Here is a 14,487-nt window from a genome sequence, read left to right on the forward strand (position 1 = left end):
AAACCCAGAGAATGATCAAATCCCTGAATTTTTATCTCCTCAAGGAGGATGAAGAGAGTAAAACAGGTACATTTGGGTTGTCAACTGAGACCTTTGTTTACTTGTCTTTCGGATCACACAATAACACCCACATTGCTGTTGGTGAATACCAACACCTTTGACCTTTACGGTGTCAGTCATGTCATAGGGTCATGTGACAACGTACTGTTTATCTCTCTCTGCATGTGTTAAGGCACCTACAGACTGTGAGATTTCAGCAATATTATACGTTTATTGCAAGCCACACTGTGCGACATGGATCTAGTAAACCTGGGTACAACATCAAGTTTGATGCATATAGACTGTACTATGATAATACCTAGTGAATCTTAGGCTACGACGCAAGTCAATATACAAGAATAAAACATCAACAGCGATCATAGATGTAGCGTTAGTAGTTAGTTGGTTAGTAGACGTAGGTCAGAGCAGCAGTCACATTGTGAGATGGTCATCCTAAATTTCTGACACTGTCAGAATTTTGTTCCAGGCTATCTTTGGTTGCAAGACCGTGACAACGGCCGTCTTTGAACATCTCTCACGGTGCGACACAGGACTGCCGTTTTGGAGCCAAGACCAAAGATATCGCCATGTTTTGTCATCTTTCATCTTGGACAGCCCAAAATCACACAGCGTATACCCGCCTTTAAAGTCTTTCGGCCCAGTTCAAAGCTCTGCTCCACTGCTAATGTTCTAACTCTCTAACTCCACTGCAAAAAAGCAACCCAGACATGCTCGCTCAGTGCTTATAAATCATTGATAGTTCATTCCTTTCTCTTTTTTGGGTGGTGTTCCATTACAAGAAGGAGCGTATATAAATTTTAAACTGAGTAGTTTTCCGAAACACTTCATGAGTAGTCCTCAACTTGGGTCTCCATGGCAGTTTATAAATGAATTCTAGAATGGATACTGTGAAAAAAGTGGTTTGATTGGCTCATCATGTGAAAGGCCTCCATTTGAACACAGCACAAGTGAGGTGAGAGGACCATTCTTATGTCAGTCACATCTGAAATATCCACACATAAACTTCACTTTAACAGCTAAAACACAGAGCTGTTGCTGCATTTAAAGTTTCATTGTCCGTTGCTCACACAGTGTCCACAGTTACTAAGTTTACCTACATGGAATTTTTTCAGGATAAGAACACTTTTTTTCAGCAATTCCAGAATTGGTAATGCACAACTGTTTATGTATTTGGCTAAAAACAGACCTTTCTCAGTAATAATATCATCAAAAGCACTTTTTATGTACTTGAAGTAATATATTTAAAAAAAATTTAGGAGAAGAAACACATGATAGATATAATAAATCTTTGAGAGTAATGACTTGGAAGTGGAAAACATCAAAAGAGAGTAATAGTGAAAGGGAAGGATAAGAACGAAAGAATGGAACAGGCATATTTGATTCTTTGAAAACTGAATCCTAAGGACCCTCTTTAAGTTGATCTGAAACATATTTCAAACCCCAAATCAGAATGGGGAAACACACACACACACACACATACACACACACACACACACACTCACATACACAAAACAAACAAACAAAAAAAAGGGAAAAGTGGTTTGGTGGCCTTGACTTATAAAAACACTAGACCCTAAACAACACAGCATGTCAGAGTTAGAATCAGGGTAAGAGGAAGTAGAAAGGAAACATGTACATGTGTGTTTGAAAACTGCTATTGTTACCTTTACATCTTTAAAACTGAATAACAACTGCACCTTCACTTCATTCATTCTTCCAGAACAGCATGTTCATTTGAATGCTGTTATTTTGGTTACCAGTGACGGTCAGTAAGCATCAGAAGGTTTTGGGGTGGAGCGTGTTGCCATGGCCGCAGCGATGACACAAAAGTCTAATCAGACACATTGTCCAATATGGAACCTGTTGTCACTATTTGTAGCTATCTGTCCATCTGTGTGTGCTACGTTTTCAGAAGGCAGTCCCTAAGTCACACACTGCTTCATCTAATCATGTGCAACGGTGAGAGAGGGAGTGACTGTGCATATGATCGTGTGAATGCATGCGAGCGTGCTTAAGCACGAGGGTGAGGGTCTGCATATATATGTGTGTGTGTGTGGGTGTGGGCGTGGATGTGTGTGTGTGTGTGCGTGCGTATGTGTGTGTGTGTGTGTGCGTGCGAGGGTGTGTATGTGAAGAAGAGAGAGAGAGAGAAAGAGAGAGAGAGGGAAAGAGAGAGAGCAGAGAGAGCAGAGAGAGCATGCATGTCTAAGTTCGGTGGCTAGCCTTTGCTATAAATATGCCGAACAGAATTCCCAAGCAGCAAAAAATGTTCCTTCTCCGAGAACACCGAGTCACTGAAATAAGCGAGGCCAGAATACTATGGGTTATTCATGACATAATGCCTTTTTTTCTCCACCATAAAATCCATTTGCCCTCTCCTCATCTTCTCACATTTCTATCCCTCTTCCACCTTCCACAAATAGCCATCACCGTCAACTTTATGACACCTCGACAAAGATGTAAACTGACTGCTTCTCTCAAGTGACTTCCTCTAATCCTACCATAATTATTCCACGGTCCAGGTCACATTTCTCATTGACCAAACACTCTCGTCTGTCTCTTTCTCAGAAAAAAAAACACAACCAACATTTTTGGTCCTTTTAAACCCGACTGCCCCACATTCATAAATCTCTAATGCACATACTTCAGACCAGTGAGGACAGTTTTATGACCCTGAATGCATTTGGCCGAATGCATTCTCTGAATAATGTCAAAATACTCCTATATCTACACACACGATTCATCCACTGCATTTCAGGTTAAAAAAAAAAAACCACACCTTAGTACTGCAACCTGTTCAGCATTTTGATTCGGCTTTGGAGTTTACTGTATTACAGCCATGTGAATGGAACCATTTTAACTGTTTAACTAGTTCAGCATTAAGCTTTTTTTTCTTTTTGAGTGCTATTGGTAACTCCTGTGGGGTTTTTTTTGTAACATTTGCTGCTTGAAGGACGCCCAGTTGGTGCTTGGTCATTCTTCACCTGCTGGCGTAAAACCCCCCAACGTAAGAAGCTCTGAGAATCAAACAGGTAAACAACAAACACCTGACATCTTCTGTTTTTAATTTCCTGTGTTCCATTCACACTGCTGAGTCAATATACCAATTTACCTTGTTCTACAGACAATACTAAATGAGAGATGATGAGAAGGATGATATTTCTGCCATAAGGTAAAATATCCAATTAAAGGACACGTTAGCAGGGTCCCCGTTAGAGATTAACAAAGCCTCTGGAAGCAGCTGTGGTTTGTTTGCTCTGGAAAGAAGAGCGAACCTACAGATAATGTGTGTAGTCTGGTCACCATTTTAAACTTGGGCTTGTGATTACACACCTGCCAGTCAAATACTAATGGGAATTAGCTGTCTCTCCTATAATTGATGATAATTCAGGAAAGAGTCTTTACAAGGTCTGTATGTGTCCTTTACTAGATTTTTTATATGTGATATTGAAAAAAAAATAGATTGTAAATTAAGAAACTGTTTTTTGTAGTGTGCAGAAAGTACTTTTCTCAAATGGACATTACATTTACAAAGTACATTCTCCTTTCAGGAAGTATTATATTCTCAGTTAAAAAAAAAAAAACATGTGTGGTTTGTCCTACCCATTAAGCAATGGGGTAAAATAGTACTTGGTTAACCGTTCAGTTCGGACACAATCCATATTCCTCTTTACAGATGAAAATCAAACTCATAAATGCATGCATTATGCAGGATAGCATAAAAAAAGCATCAATGATAGTACACTTTTCAAGCCTTTACCTGAATACAATATCAAGCTAACACAACTCTACAGTTTTACTTTTATAGGCTGGGCTGTGAAACTTGCATCATTACTGACTGACCAAGAGTTCCTTTCTGAGAGCGAATTTAGTGACTCCACCTAATTTCCTGACACTCTGAGAGGCTGTAAACAGCAATAGTGCTGTTGTCAAACTTTTACTCAGCGAAAGAATGGCAAGAACACTCCACACATAACCGCTCACTCATTTTTCCATGCTCAGTTAAAGACAAACGCCAGCTGGGCTAACTATTGTTTAAGTCCTGTGGAGCAGTGTGTAGAAAATGCCCCCCCCACCCAATCCTTCCTATTCCAACAACACCAGTCATAGAAAAGAAAGCTTTGTTTGAATAGTTTTCACCAGTCATCACCTCTAACACAGCCCCCAAAGTTTACGTACCAGCCGAAACCCCCGAAGGACACGCTCCTCTTCCTCCTTAGCATGCTGGCAGCAAGTTGTTCTCTCTCTCTCTCTCTCTCTCTTCTCTTCCCTCACCTGCATCTAGCACACACTCCAGCGCTCAGCCACTCTAAGAAGGGCGGATTACTAAAGTGAGTGAGTAAGAGGGAGGGGTGAAGGACAGTGCAGCCTCTCTCTCTCTCTCTCTCTCTGACCTGACATTATATGCTATTCTTCAATAAGTCTACTCCTGGACAGGAAAAGCGTATAGTAACAATGTGCACCTCCCATTCCATGTTGAACACTGTTAAGCAAATTCACTCTGCTCCTGACAAATTTATTTTAATCATTTTGTATGATGCCTACTATGAAAATAAAAACTTTTCAACTGGCCAGGGAGCTTTACTTCAGAAAAATGTTCGTAGCAGTACTCTTGTTTTTGTTGTTTGTTTTTAATATTATGTGAGAAAGCTAAACAGAACATTCTTCCTGCAGACATACAGAGACGCAATTATACCACAAATTCATCTCATTTGCGTAGTCGGCTTAACGCGTGAGGTGATTTTGAAAGCGATAATTCACACAAACAATCATAAACACACTCGCTATTCACTACTCTAAGGCTGATGCACACCAGTGAATTCTAAGTGTAATTTTCCATTTACTCGTCAAAATGCAGTTGCTCTTCCATGTGCACATAACTCCGTCTGATCAAAGCCAGTTTAATATTTCCAAATTTGAACTCCACATTTCCATCTACTCAGACAGCTGGACAAGTATTTATTGTGAGGACAATAGATCACGTTCGTCCTCGTTCGTGCACAGCAATGGCTAATGATTCACGGGAGCGAGCGGAGGACATCGATTTGTTTTAATGAGAAAAGAGTCACTTGAACTTTTCCGCTCGGTTCTGGAGCGTTCGAGCTCTTCAGCTTCGGTTTCGCTCGCGCCGGGAGTAGGCGTGACCTTTGATGACAAGCTATTACGGCTGAGAGCGGCGCGGACTGATTAAAGAGGATCAAATCACGAGTGCACAAACCAACCACAGATACTAATGACACAATTATGTGGTTCCTGTTTGCAAAAACAAAACAAAATAGATTCAACACTGCAATTTTGTCTGCAGCATCCTCAAGCACTAGACTCATCTCTGAAAACAGATACATTTGGGGTGCTTTTCAGATCATAAACTCAGAAAACACTGAGTGTGGACATTAAATGCTGACTGCTCTCAATAACAAATGACAAAAAGATCATTTCTAAAGGAAGCAAACAGAGAATGCACTACACAGAGTGTAACATCCTCATTTGAACAACCAAAAATAACCATTCAGGACTGGTTCATACTCAAATGAGTTGGATCGAGAGACCAAAAAAAAAAAAATCTCATTCAGACCCTGAACGACTCTATTTCTTTAGGTGAAATTTTAAAGTGTGGTAAGCTACCTGCTGTGCTCCATTCACCATGTTAATGCAAAAGATTACTTAATCGTCACAATAAAGTGAAAGTCTTGCTGTATGACCATACCCAAAGCAGATGATACTGAACCCTGTAGTGGATGAGTCATCCTAGCATCCAGAGAACTGGGTCTGCTGCAGTTAGAGACAAAACACACACACACACATACACACACACACTGAAGCATGATGAACGTGGGAACATAAGATTATCCTTGTGTGACCAGCGGCTTGTGTGAAATGAGGGAGGAGGAAAGAAGGGCACGATTTCATTTGGTACTATTTTCTGGGGTTTTTTTTTTTCCTTTTTCTTTTTCTTTTCCCCTCATTTTGTATTGTGTCACCTGCCACTGAAGACTGAAGGACATGCAGCAGGATGACAGAGATGGGAGAGTGAAACACAGGACAGAGAGAAAGAGAGAGAGAGAAAGAGGGAGGGGGGGGTAGAGAAGCTTTAGGCAAGGTGCCAGTGAGCTGCAATCTACTCAAGGTTAATCATGAAATTGGAAAGAGGAGAGGAAAGAATTGTTTTTAGACTGAGAGAAAGACAAGAAGAAAGGGACCAATAGAGTGAGAGGTTCCTCTACGTCTGTCTGTGCAGTTACAAAACCTTCTCTCACACAAACGTGACTAACACTGTATATGGTATGTTCAAAGTTCACTTTCTTTCTAACTGACACAAGGGGCTCCTTTAAACTACTCTGTCATTTTTGTCCATATAAATGTTAATGCTAGCAGTAATGATACATTAGAGAGTGTTAGTATTCCCATGGAAACACATACAGTGGAGAAGGTCCCGCTGATTTAGTGGCTGTATATTAGCTTGTTGGCATCATTTTGGCAGTCTAATAAAGCATACTGCGGCTGAATAGTGTCTCCTCCAGCAGGCAGTGAACAGCCCACGTTGATAGCAAACAGATTGATGGCCTTATTTTTCAGTCTCTCAGACTGGGGTCTGACTAAATTCTGCATTTGATCATTAGATTATAAAGAGGAGGAAGAGACTCAGTCGCAGTCAGAGCTCAGATGCTATGGTTCATTACATCCACTGTCTGTGACTGTCCTTATCTCCATTTCTCTGCACTAACGTCCCTAAACCTGATACTGCTGCTGCTGCTAGCATCTCTTTTCTTTTCTGCTCTGCTCTTTTCCTCTGCTTTCATCTCCTCCCCTCTCCGTTCTTCTCCTCTCATCTGTTCTCCTGTCCTCTCTGTTGCTCTCCTCTCCTCTCATCTCCAGCGCTCTCCTCTCCTCTCCTCTCCTCTCCTCTCCTCTCCTCTCCTCTCCTCTCCTCTCCTCTTTTCCTGATTCTTGAATTATAAGAACTTGAAACTGGACCCTAAGACTTTGTTTCTCTCATGATTGCTTCTTCCCTTCTCCCCAGCCTTCCTTTCCGTTTGTGAATCTCAGTAAATGTGACAGAATCCACCCATACGCCTCCTCTCTTTCTCTAACACTCACCCACGCACACATATGCAGCGCCTGGCTTTGGCTTTGAGGTTTTAGAAACCACACACACACACACACACACACACACACACACACACACACACACACACACACAACAGAGGTAGCTCTAAGCCTACGCAACAGATACTACTGTACCTCTGACTCCATCAAAGCTTCTGTTCACTTGAAAAGGAGGGGCAGAGAGAAAGAGGTAGTATGGAAGGATGTCTGGGGGGAGGGAATGGGAAAAGACAGGTCTTAGAAGGATGTAATGAAGGCTTAGGATATGAATGGATGAGTGACTTCACTGGAAGAATGCAGATGAAAAGAGGACCATCAACTGAAGGTGGTGGGCAGGAACAAAGACAATAGACATACAGAAATACAGACATAAAGAAAAGAAATGATTATAATTGTTGGAAGGGACATGACAGAGCTGATGAAGAGATGATTTTGCATGTCAAAGAGAAGAGCATGGAACAACCTCAGACAGATGAGATGGGTCGCATGAATTGAACACACAGTCAGCCAGAATGATCCAAAAAATCATTGTTGAAACAAAGACTGACCTCCAGTCAACTGAGAACAGTTAAACTCTAGAGAGAGCAATTACAAAAACCAGAGCTGTGATACACCTTGCTAAAATTTAAATGAAAAATTCTTTTAAACTGAACTTCTGGGTTCAAATATCTTTATTAAAAATGCAACCACAATAATTAAAATATAGTGCCTTAATAAGATTTGATGTGCTGTTTGAAATCATGACATCATATTGAAAGTAAACAGCACAGTAAGACGTTGGACGTTTTTCATGGAAAATGAAAGATTTTTCCGTATATTAATCTCCTGACGTTAAATAATCCATATGGGATAATATCTATGTATTAAATAACCAAACTGAGTGTGTGAGTTATCATATGCCATGTGTTCCATTTGCTCCTTGCTGAGCAGAATTATGACTCATGCTGTTTTATCTTCAATCAGGGGATTAGTTTTAGCAGATTGAGCCATCAATCTGAAAACATACTGAAAACAATCAGATTCACAAATCCACTCCCCCACATACTCTCTTTCTGTCTCACACACACACACACACACACACACACACACACGCACGCACACACACACACACACACACACTCCCTTCCCTCTCACTAAATGGTGCAACATACAATTAAACATTATGCATATATACATACTGACACCCGCGTGCACACGCACAAGCACACATTTGAACAGACACGTACACACATGCATATGCATACATCCATATAAGTTCACACATGGCCGCATAAATATATGCACACAGGCACAAACACACACACACACATATACACACAATAAATGACAAAACATTACAACAAATGAAAGGCAATTGTTGCCTCTGTTTTATGACTCAGGCATAGAACTTCAGGGAGCGTGACATCATTGATTCTAAACAAAACGTGTTAAAAGTACATGAACAGAACTGACTGTGAATTCCAAACATAACATTAATGACACACTGCAGGATACAAGTGAGCTTGTGTTTGAACACAGTTATACGCGTACACACACACACACACACACACACACACACACACACACACACATACACACACTGGCATGCACAGCCCATTTAGTTCACAGCAGTCAAACTGCAGCTGGAACTCTCTCACGCTCAAAGAAGCTGCAACAGTTTAACGTGATCTCACTCAAAGCCCTGCTTACCCAAAGCTCCCAGTGTGAGACATAACTTGAGCTCAAAAAAAAAAAGGATTTACAAAAAAAAAAACAACAACACACACACACTTCATGCCCTGCTGTGCTGCTCTTACATACACCTGTCACAGCCTTACCTTGGTTCTCCCATCAGTCCCTTACAGGCTGGAGTGAACATTGCAACACAAGTGACTGGTCCAACATGAGACAGGCTGCCTATGAGGACACGGCGAGATTGAGTGAGTAAGAGAGACAGGGAGGAAGGGAGTGAGAGAGGAGGAGGAGAGAGAGAGAGAGAGGGTGGGCAGAGACATAGGGAAGAGGGAGGGAAGAGAGTAAGAGAAGGCAAAAGAGAAGATGAGGGAGAGAGAGAGAGAGAGAGAGGGAGAGAGAGAGAGAGAGAGAGAGAGAATGACATGAAGAGAAAATGTGTATGAGAATGCGAGAGAAGTAGGGAGTGGCTGGGAGTGTAGCTGTTGCCATGGAGCACACAGTGCTACACTTTGATTCTGCTGTGTGGGAAGGGAGAGTGTCTGAAGGGTGAGGCCACTACAGATTTTTACAGAGATACAGAACAGACTTAGCCAGAAATGAAGGCAAATTCAAATAACCATCATCAAAAACAAATTTTACTTAACTGTTGGAACCGTGCAAAGACAACCTCATGTTTCTCATTGCTACATGAGATGAACTCAACCACAAAAGCAATGGCAGGGTATTATTCATAAAATATTTACATATATTGAAACTTCAATAACCAGCTAAAATGCAACCACATCATCTAACAATGTTGTTCTGGTTTGAAAACTTGGCCTAATATACTAATGTTCACTATTAAAGCTTTAATATCCATCAGTTCACACACACACACACACTCACATGCACTATTGACAGCGTCCAATGAAACACAATCAGATTCGTGTTCACCCACATACGTGGCCTACGCCCCCACAGCAATGGGTCGTCAATATTGTAATTATGGTTCTGGGAAATCGTAGCAAAGAAAAAGCTATAAAAGTATTGGTATCGATTCTGCTTGTGGCTGTGCTAAAGTGCCGGTAATAAGAGTGAATCAGCCCCCGTTCTAGTTGTTCACTAGGACAAGGTTGATTGGGTGGTTTCCGTGGACACACACATAAACACACACGCGTGCACTTGTACGCAGACACACATAATCAACACACTGAGCACAAAGCGAAGCCCTTTGGGTCGTGTTTAATCCAATCTTCCTCTCAAGCGCCCTGCCAAACGTTGTCAGTTTGTTCATTCGTCTGTTTGCCTTAACGCTGTTGTTTCAATCTTCCGGCAGTTTTGTATTTGAAGAGCCATTGTGAGTTCTAATTGATGCAGTTTCTGGGGTTGCCTTGGAAACCCTCTTTGAAAATGATCTTTGGAGTTCTGCCTGAGGTTGAGTTTCTAGTACGCGCCCCCCCCCACTCTAATCCTCCAAAACAATGGCAAACGCACAGGACTATACGCATTTTCGCGCATCAGCATTTCAGTTTTGCACGATCACATGACCAGATTTTGCGGAGAATCAAAATTCAGAAAATGCCGCATTTATGCCACAAACAGCCACAATATCGCCCTAAAAGCCACTTTAATATATGTTATGTTTATGCCACATTGCATTAGTAGCCTACAGTCTGTTCCTATGTACATATTTACACCGATGTGTTTCTTTACAATAAAACGATGCACTTGCGGGAAATGCTTGACCAGACCGAGATGAGAGCCAGGTTTTTACAGCAGACCGTACCAGGGAGACAATTAAGGTGATTAGAGATCAGAGATCACAGGCACAAATACAACAGAGGGGAGTCTCATCTCAGCCTGGTACTGGTCTTGTAAAAATAAGCCCTGCCGCTGTCATGCTTGATATTAACGCTCCATATAAAGCTTGGGACTGATCCGACCTTTAAAAAGATGCCTCTGGCTGAGCCCATGTCAACGAACCGAACCAGGGAACGCGACAAGTCCATCTCGGTGACGGACACCCAATGCGCTACGCTGTTACCTTTGCTCATAGATCCGTCTCACAGAAGTATTATTACAAGGGTACACGCTGACACATGCCACATTGAGTGTAACCTTTGTTACAATGCAATCTGATATGCATTCAACAGATGCTGTTGTTTCATGTAGCTGGGTAGCCTACAATGATCAATACTAAAGGCTTGTTCTGTTAGTGTGTGCATGATATTTTTAAATGAATTCCCTACACAGATGTGTGGCAGTGGGGACAGTAATATTGACAGACATCTTCTGAGTAGGCGGAGATAATATTTTTGTCGATATGTTCACACACACAGTCCGGCAGGGCTGTTTACCTTGACTCTGAGAGAAACCCCGCTGGAAAAGGTCTGAGTGGTGGATGATTGATGACTGACAAGAACCGTAGGGCAAAAGAACTGTAACTAAACCAACCTTCTTTAGTCTAGCAGAGAGAGAGATTAGCTGCTACATGGATATTTACATTTGACGTTGTAATGAAGCGCACGTAAGACACAATATCTGTCAAATCCCCACATAATCAAACACAAATGGTTTCTGTTGCCCGGAGTGGCAGGGTTCTGGAGTAATGACCGGCCTGTGGTAATACGGGAGAAGAGATCCAGAGCTCTCGCACCCAGCTCCCTGACTGCAGCTGACAGCTGTTCACTGGAGCGGAATTAGCAAATGAACTAGCCAGCACAGACTCACCCTCCGCAACCGAGAGCGGGAATACAAACCCAATCCGATAATTACTGCGGTCCCGGAGTGACACTACCATCATTTCTCGCGCTGTATCCGTAGACCAAAATTCTAAAACACAATGTCGAATTTTTTCAAGGTATGAAAAGCAAAGCAAAATGTGTTGTGTTGTTCACGCGGCACACACAAAGCACAGAGTGTAACTTAATGCAGCGTCACACTGACAGTAAAAGCTATTTTTTATTTATTTGGAAATGAAAAAAGATCGAAGTATGCAGTGCATTTTATTTAAGCTATATATATGATGATAAATGAAAGCTAAAGCTATTGAAAAACACAGGCCTACAAAACATAACCAAAGTTAGTCATGAATATATGTCCTGAACCCTTTGTGTCTTCTTCTTCTTCTTCTTCTTCTTCTTCTTCTTCTTCTTCTTCTTCAGTACGCCTATCTAGTACTGATATTCTGACTCAGAGGAGTTGCGATTTCTAGTAAACAACAGCAGCAATGAACGTTCATGTCAGAGACCCAAGTAGCGTGGTTACGCAATAACGCAGTGTTCACCTAATTCAGTATTGGTTTCACTTTTAACACATAACAACTGAAATCAGTTCCTCTGACACCAGTCACCTCTCCGGGGCCACACAGACAAGAAGACATGGATGCCGCGAAGGACGACGTAACTGTGTGTAAACACTGGTGAGCTTAGCTGTTTTAATAAAGTAAACCAGGTTTGTAAATCAGGTGAGAACGGCTAAACTGTAGTGGTCTTCGAGGACGAAGAACTGAACGAACGCGTAGTCTGTAGGATGTAAATAAGTCGTGAAATGGAACTCGATTGAAGTGACGGTGAATAATGTTATCCAAAAAGAGTTTTATAAGATTTTAAACCATCATAAGACAACATGCTGTATGAATTCATGTCAATCAGCTCGACTTAGCTTGGTGCTGATTTACTGTAAAGAATTATTCCTGCTGGGATGTAAACGAAAGCGAAAGCTACCCGTCTTGCGTATACTGGAAACGAATCTCTTGTAACTTCCCCTCAACAAATTAAACTCTCGAATCAAATTAACTCTCTTGGGGCATCAATTAATCAGTCACATTTTGGCATAGTTGATGCAGTTAGGTATAGATTCGGGAGTTGAAATAAATATCGAAATAAAAAAGCCTATATAATCTTCCTTTTTTACATGCACTCCCGCAGTAAGAAAGAGGTGGCTGTGTCAAACTTTGAACTTCACGAACCGCATTGCCAGCGTTTTCTGTGTCTGTGCCCTGATTGTGGGGAGTCAGTCCCACGAGATCAACTGGACCAGCATCGCGAAGACGAGCACACCCAGGTCTCCCTTAAACCTTACACACTTTAGCTACATTCGAATACACCCCTGAACCGCCCAGAAACTTACTGAAGTGCAATATGAATATTACCTAATCATTCACGATCGGTACTCACTGAAATGATACAGTAAGGTTATTAGCCCAGTTAATTGTTCATTTGTGTATTATAACAAATATGATTTATTATATGGGAAATGTGCTGCTGAAATGGTTAAATGCTCTCTGTCTTGTCTGACAGGTACAATGCGTCAGGTGCAGGAAGAAAATGGAGCGGCGCGACCTGCCAGACCACGAGGTAAACAGTCGCTCATTATAAACAGAAAAAAAACCCCATTTCCTCAGCATTGCAACTGGCCAGAACAGTGAGTGGAGTATGTACGTTTTAACACCTTTCCCTCGCTCTCCCTGTCCTATCTCCCAGACGGACGAGTGTTCCGAGAGGCTGAAATGCTGTGAATTCTGTGAGCTGGAACTTCCACTGAGCAGCCTAATGGAGCACAGCATAGTCTGCGGGAGCCGCACCGAGCGATGCGCCGACTGCGGCCGATATGTTACCCTCAAAGATCAGTCACGACATGCTGAGATCTGCTCCTTCCAAATCCAGACGCAGGACATCTCTGATCTTGATTATGATCAGAGGGACGACAGCCAAGGCGACATGCAGAGTTAGTCTATTTTATGGCTTCTATCCGTGCATACTGTGTGTGTGTGTGTCCGTGTGTCCCTCCTGTGACATTCTTATGAAAAGGTCAAATCGATATCCCACTCCTGGTTTGACACCCTATTTTAAGGAAGTGTTTGAACCATCTCAGCAAATGACGACTCACTCCTGTTTTTTGAACTGTGACACACTGAATTTAGTGGAATGACGTCATGACATTTGGGGAGCTATAAACCTGAGTTACTACAACACCTCTGCTTGAGTCCCTGCTGCAGTCTTTCTTTAAAAAGAGTTATGCTGAGAGAGAATGAGAGAACAGTATCCATCATCCCTGTTGTGTTTTTTTCTAAGGTAATAATCCGAATTGTTTTTCATCGGCAGAGAAGCCCCCCGTGCAGTGTGACAAATGCTTTAAAATGGTATTCTCAGATTCTATGGAGGAACATGAGGTAATTATCTGAAATGAAACATCATCATCATCATCATCATCATCAAAAGTGATGGTGTTACATTTGACAGTAATTTTTATGTAGGTTTTGATTTTTTTTTTCTTCACTACCAGCGAGTTTGTGATCCCTCCTCACAAGAAGAAGAAGACCTGTATTCTGACATCCGGCAAGACCCCAACAAACCTGATCAAATTAGGACTCAGCGCTCTGATTTCTCCATGTCTGACCGACGGAAGGTGAAGGAGTCTGGGTGGTTGGTTGGGAAAGGAGGAGACGGGGGGGATGAGATCAGCACGTGTCCATACTGTCACTTGGCTCTCCCCATAAAGACTCTCCAATGGCATGAGGTATCTCTGAATGGACCTACCTGACACTTTTCACCATTAGCATAATATCTCAGCATGACCCTTCACTCATACAGTATATCTTCGTGTTGGGCTCTATTTAAGACTATTTGCAGTAAGAGTCTACAGCTGATCTCAGTTCTACAGTTT

At 41.9% G+C, this 14,487-nt stretch overlaps 1 protein-coding gene across 1 annotated transcript; it reads left to right on the forward strand.

Annotated features, from left to right (window-relative positions):
• Positions 1 to 12,170: 12,170 nt before the first annotated feature.
• On the forward strand, positions 12,171 to 14,364 carry xaf1 (XIAP associated factor 1). The gene is made up of 6 exons (XM_030778131.1): positions 12,171 to 12,241; positions 12,750 to 12,885; positions 13,122 to 13,178; positions 13,305 to 13,548; positions 13,926 to 13,993; positions 14,107 to 14,364. The coding sequence occupies exons 1-6, from the start codon at positions 12,201 to 12,203 to the stop codon at positions 14,362 to 14,364; spliced, it is 804 nt and encodes a 267-aa protein (XP_030633991.1). The 5' UTR covers positions 12,171 to 12,200.
• Positions 14,365 to 14,487: the final 123 nt, after the last annotated feature.

Source organism: Chanos chanos, chromosome 6 (assembly GCF_902362185.1).
Source record: "Chanos chanos chromosome 6, fChaCha1.1, whole genome shotgun sequence".
Taxonomy (NCBI): Eukaryota; Metazoa; Chordata; class Actinopteri; order Gonorynchiformes; family Chanidae; genus Chanos; species Chanos chanos.

Coding starts and splice junctions, on each gene's coding strand:
- xaf1 (XM_030778131.1), top strand. CDS start 12,201: ATGGATGCCGCGAAGGACGACGTAACTGTGTGTAAACACTG. Junction 13,549..13,925: donor CAGCCAAGGCGACATGCAGA/GTTAGTCTATTT, acceptor TTTCATCGGCAG/AGAAGCCCCCCGTGCAGTGT. Junction 13,994..14,106: donor ATTCTATGGAGGAACATGAG/GTAATTATCTGA, acceptor CTTCACTACCAG/CGAGTTTGTGATCCCTCCTC.